Source organism: Chrysochloris asiatica, unplaced genomic scaffold (assembly GCF_000296735.1).
Source record: "Chrysochloris asiatica unplaced genomic scaffold, ChrAsi1.0 scaffold00415, whole genome shotgun sequence".
In the NCBI taxonomy this organism is placed as follows: domain Eukaryota; kingdom Metazoa; phylum Chordata; class Mammalia; order Afrosoricida; family Chrysochloridae; genus Chrysochloris; species Chrysochloris asiatica.
The window spans coordinates 727,835-734,011 of NW_006408933.1; the positions used below are offsets into that span (position 1 = coordinate 727,835).

The window sequence follows — 6,177 nt, forward strand, 5'->3', positions numbered from 1 at the left end:
TGAATCTAAGCAAATTGGAATTGATCATAAATAAAATGTAACACATAAAGAGCAATGTCCTTAGCCTTAGTGAGCTGAAATGACCATTTTGAATAGTTAAAAAAAAAAAAAAAAATTTAAGCTCTATCTTGAAGTACAATGGTGTCTATAATAGGATAATATCCATATGCCTACAAGGAAAGCCAGGAATCCTGAGTGACACTATAGGATAAGCACTGAACTGCTAACCACAAGGTCAGTGGTTCAAACCCACTACACACACTTCAGTAACTCTCAACAGTCAGAAGTGACTCAATGGCACTTAACAACAACAACAAGGAAGGCGGAAGGCCAATTAATAGCACTATTATTCAAATTTATACACCAATCACTAAAGCTAGTAATGATGAAATTGAAGAATTCAATCAACATCTTCAGTCTGAAATTAATCAAGCATGTAATTAAAATGCATTGATAATTACTGGTGATTGGACTGCAAAGGTTGGAAACAAAGAGGAAGGGTTAGTAGTTGGAAAATCTGGCCTAAGTGATAGAAATGATGCTGGACATGATAGATTTTACAAGACCAATGACTTCTTTGTTGCAAATACCTTTTTTAAACAACATAAATGGCAACTATACACATGGACCTCACCAGACTAAATATGCAGGAATCAAACTGACTATATCTGGGAAGAGAGAATGGAGAATCTCATTATCATCAAAAAAAAGACTGGGGCAGACTGTGGAACAGACCATCAATTTCTCATATGCAAGTTCAGGCTGAAGCTTAAAACAAGTCTGCAAAAGTCAAAATATTACCTTGACTATATCCTACCTGAATTTTGAGACCAATCAAGAACAGATTTGATATAGTAGACACTAATGACCAAAGTTGTGGCTTGGCATCAAGAACATCACCCATGAAGAAAGCCAAAAGACAGGAAAGAGAAAAAAGACCAAAATTGATATTAGAAGAGATAGAAATTTATTCTTGAATATAGAGAAGCTAAAACAACTAGAAGGAATGAAGAAGCAAAAGAACTGAGCAGAAATTTTCAAAGGGCAACTCAAGAAGACAAAGTTGAGTATTATAATGAAATGTGTAATGACCTGGAGTTAGAAAATCAAAAGGGAAGAATATACTCAGCATTTCTCAAGTTGAAGGAACTGAAGGAACATTCAATCCTTGAGTTGAAATATTGAAGGATTCTATGGGCAAAATATTGAATGATTCAGAAGATGATGGGAGGAATACAAAGCAGAAGATGATGGAAGTAATACACAGGCATTTTATCAAAAAGAACTGGTCATTGGTCACCCATTTCAAGAGGCAGCATATGATCAAGATCCAAAGGTATTGAAGAAAGAAGTCCAGGATGCACTGAAGGCATTGGTGAAACACAAGCTTCCAGAAATAGATAGAATACCAATGAAAATGTTTCAACAACTGCATCAAACTGATGCAATAATTGAAGTGTTCACTTGTCTATGTCAGGAAATTTGGAAGGCAGCTATATGACCAACTTATTGGAAAAGATTCATACGCCTGCCCATTCCAAAGAAAGATGACCCGGTGGAATGCAGAAATATCAAACAACATCATTAATATCACATGCAAGCAATTTTGCTGAAGATATTTTTTTTTAAATAGTTGCACCAAAGAGAGCTGCCAGAAATTCAAATCAGATTCAGAAGAGGACAAGGAATGAGAGTTATCATTGCTGGCATCAGAAGGATCTTGGCTACAAATACCAGATGTATTTGTCCTTTATTGACTGTGCTAAGGCATTTAACAATATGAATCACAACAAACTATTGACAGCATTGTGAAGAATGGGTATTCCAGAACACTTAATTGTGCTCATGAGGGACCTGTACATAGACCAAGAAGCAGTCATGTGAGCAGAACAAAATACGAAATGCTTTTAAATTAGGAATAGTGTGCACCAGGGTTAAATCCTTTCACTGTATTTATTTCATCTGTATGCTGAGCAAATAATCCAAGAAGCTGTACAATATGAAGAAGAACGTGGTTTTAGTTATTAACTGCCTGTGATATGCAGATGACATAACCTTACTTGCTGGCAGTGAAGAGGGCTTCAAACACTGTTGAAGATCAAAGACTACAGCTTTCAGTATTGATTGCACCTCAGTGTAAGGAAAACAAAACTCCTCACAATTGGACCAATAAATAACATCATGATAAATGGAGAAAATTGAAGTGGTCAATTTGAAGAAAATTGAAATGGTCAAAAGATTGAACTGGTCAAAGACTTCATTTTGTTTGAATCTATATTCAACACTCATGAAAGCAGCAGTCAAGAAATCAAAAGACAACTGCATTAGGCAAATCTGCTGTAAAAGATTTTTTTAAAGTATTAAAGAGTAAGGTGTTTGAGGACCACAGTGTGCCTGACCCAAGCTATGGTAATTTCAGTTGCCTCATATGCATGTGAAAATTGGATGGTAGATTAATTGATGCGTTTAAATTATGGTGTTGGTGAAGAATATTGAAAGTACCATGGACTGTCAGAAGAACAAACAAATCTGTGTTGGAAGAAGTACCACCAGAATGTGTCTTAAAAGCCAGTATGGAAAAACTTGGTGTTTTGTTCTTTGGACATGTTGTTAGGAGGGACCAGTACCTGGAAAAGAACATCATGCATAGAAAAGTGAAGGCTCAGCTGTTAGGTGTAGATGAGACTGTTGCGGGCACAACAGAATGAAAACTGCCCAGTCCTGCGCTATCCTCACAATTGTTATGTTCATTGATGCTACACTTTACCAATAATGATGACTAGTCCCTCCTGACAACATGTCTGAAGTATGAGAGATGAAGTCTCATCATCTTGATTTCTAAGGACCACTCCAGCTGTACTTCTTCCAACACAGACATGTTTGGTCTTCTGATAGCCCTTCAGTATTCTTCTCCTGTGCCATCCTCACAACTGTTGTTACAATTGAGTCCATTATTGCTCCACTGTGCCAACCCATCTCATTGGGGGTCTTCCTTTGTCATTCATCCTTCACTTTTCCAAACATGATGTCCTTCTCCAGGTTCTGGTTCCTTCGGACAACTGTCCAAATTACTAGAGACTAAGTCTCACCTTCCTCGCTCTTATTCCAAGACAGATTTGTTTGTTCTCTGATAGATCTTAGTACTTTTAATATTTTTCACTAACACCAGTTAATACTACTATTATTCAGAGTTATGCACCAACTCTGATGATGAAACTGAAGAATTCTACAACTTGTTCAGCCTAAAATTGTAGAACAGCATTATAAATGGGATCATATAGATTTTTTTCCTTAGTTTCAAAACAAGTCTTCAGATAGAATTGAAATATTTCAACTGATGCATCTGTTGACACACTCACTTGTTTATACCAAGATATTTGGGGGGACAGCTACCTGGCCAACCGATTTGGAAAGATCTGTACCCTTGTGCCCTTTTGCAGTCAATACTCTTATATTCCTCCCCTCAGACAACTCCAATCCTGATTTCCATGATTACATGATAGCTTTTCCTATCATAGCACTTCAAATAAAGAGACTCATGCCATATGTGCTGTATATTATTGAATGTACAAGGGTAAATAAAAACTATTGCTACAAGGGTTCCAGTTCATGCATGCATGGGTTTATTCGAAACAAAACATAGTTAAATATGCCACTGTTATTAGTGGATGACTGCAGACAAGTTCTCTCAGTAATACTATTAACTTAGTTTCCTTAGGGTGCCTTCAGAAAAGGTCCAATCAAAATAATGATTTCTGACAGGGTCAGCTGAACCAGTTAAATTCAAACCAGCTCAGAAGATTATGGTGACTGTGTTTGTGCCATTCCAAAAGGATCATCTTAATAGGTTTTCTCAAAGGACACAGCATGGTCACACAGAAATATTATGAAGAAGTTCTAAGAAAATTAAAAACTGAATTGGTGACAAAAAGTTAAGGAAACTTTGGTCAAAGAACTTTTTTTGCATCATAACTACGCACTTGCTCATTTTTCGTGGGTAGGAAGAGCTGTCCTGTGAGAATTTCCTTAGGACACCTTACCCCATTCACCCTACGGCATTGATCTTGCCCATTCATATTTCTTTTTGGTTCCAAAACTCAAGGAAAAAGAACATGACTTGAGTCCCTGAAGAATGCCAAAACTGCTGTTTTGCCATGTGTAAATTTAAAACACAGAATTCTTCAAGGAAGTAAGTGTTTGAGAGCTGCAAATAGCACCTTCAGAAGTATCTAGATCTAGATGAAGGGTATATTGGGAAACAACAGTTTGACAGTTTGATGTTTTTGTTTAATTGATTTTATAGGAATACTTTTTTACTTACCCCTGTAGGGGGAGGTGTTGAAAGACACAAAGGAAAGACTCAGCCAAATCCCTAAGTTCGGGGACAACATGTAGTGAGGAACACAAGCAGTACATAGACTTTGATTCAGAGTTCCGAGCCGGGACTGGAAGAGGTGTTGTACCAGTTGGACTTTGCAGGATGCAAAGTGTTGAGGGAAGTGAGGTGGGAGGGACAGATTGCTAATACGTACTGCATGCATGCCATCTTTTCAGATGTGAGCATCCTGGCATTAACAGTCATAAAGAGTGGTCATCAATGAAGCTGGGAAACATCAAAGGAAACTGGATGGGGTCTGACACCACAAAGGGTGCTGATGTGCAGGGTTGCCGAGTTACATGTGAGCACCAGATGTGTAGCCACACAGCAGTGCCTAATGTGTCTTACAGTCTCTCTTTGAATCGATTTCCTTTTGTCCTAGACATTTGGTGCTGCAGACTGGGAAGTGTTCCACATTGGAGAGAGGATCTTTCTCGCCGTCGCCAACAGTCACAGCTACGATGTTGAAATGCAAGTACAAAATGACTCCTATATCATCAACTCGGTCATCTATGAGCTGAATGTCACTGCGCAGACTTTTGTCAAGTTCCAGGATATTCCTACCTGCAGGTACACCTCAAGACTGGTGATTAAGAGGGCAGAGCTAGTTTGGGGTTTTGCATAGTGATAGACAGACAATCTTCTCTCCAGGGGTGGTGGTGGTGGTGTGCCATGGAGTTGGTTCTGACTCATAGCAACCCTGTATAGGGTTTCTGAGGCTGTAAATATTTACAGGTTCAGAAAGCCTTAGCTTTCTCCTAAAGAACAGCTGGTGGTTTCAATCTGCTGACTTTGAGATTAGCAGCCTGATTCGTCCCACTATGCTACCAGCTCACTAGGGTTAGTTGAGTGATTTCAAAACTTAGACAAGGGAACTTTAAAAAGTTCACAGAAAAATCCCATTACCTTTCAATTCCATTTTTCCATGAACTTTTGAAGTTCCCTTATAGTCACAATCTCTTAATTGCCTGAAGATGGGTGTAGTTCTGAAAAGTGATAGGCTTTAACAACAACAAGAACAAAAACCACAGACAATGTTGTTTTAGAGGCAGAACAGGAAGTCACAGCTCAATGTCTTACTTTTTATGGAGTTAAACTAATTTCAACTTTCAATTGAGTTAGGCTATGAGTCACAGTGCAGTCAAATGATAACTTATGCTGTCTACACAGTAAAACATTTGCTTCTTTCCCTCTGGCCTTAGGTTGAGAACTCAGTTATGACTGCAGAAATCATGCACATGGAATCACAGAGTTGGCCTAGTGCCACAGTGAGCCTCACTGCCTAATACATGGTGACAGGCTCAGTATGCCCCTTCTCAATGCGTGTGGTCCTGATCACCCTATTGGGGTTGAATCGACACTGTTTTGGGATGGAGTTCCAGACATGGAAAAAAAGGACGGTGGTTCCTTTCCCTGGCCCTATATGTCTAAGAACACCTCAGTGGACCCTCCCCCTCCCCAGGGTCCTGCCTGAGTTCCTGTTCTAGACAGGTCTCCTTGTTTCCTCACAGTCTAGAGATAAGAGAGCATGATACCTATGCTCAGAGCCCCAAGACTGCCAAACACAGAGGCAGCATCCTGGTCTTTGGTGCCAGTCTGACTCTTGCTTGCTATGTGGTTGAAGTCTCAGTTCCCTCACCTGTGAAGTGGGAGCAGGACTTGTGATAATCAGAGAGGCATTAGGCAATGTCAGGATCTGGGGACTTTTCTGAGGACAGGGTTCTGGGAGTGCTTCACTATCCACCCCTCAGCACTGAGCTGTCTCTGAGGGCATACCCATCATTAGTAGATACAGGGTC

General features: G+C 39.5%; 1 protein-coding gene across 1 annotated transcript in view; it reads left to right on the plus strand.

Moving 5' to 3' along the window:
* The window catches only part of TSPEAR (thrombospondin-type laminin G domain and EAR repeats), a 130,992-nt gene that overhangs the window by 104,523 nt on the left and 20,292 nt on the right, over positions 1–6,177 (plus strand). Inside the window, exon 10 of the mRNA XM_006876805.1 lies at positions 4,761–4,948. Coding sequence (XP_006876867.1) covers positions 4,761–4,948 — 188 coding nt within the window. The remainder of the gene's footprint in view (positions 1–4,760; positions 4,949–6,177) is intronic.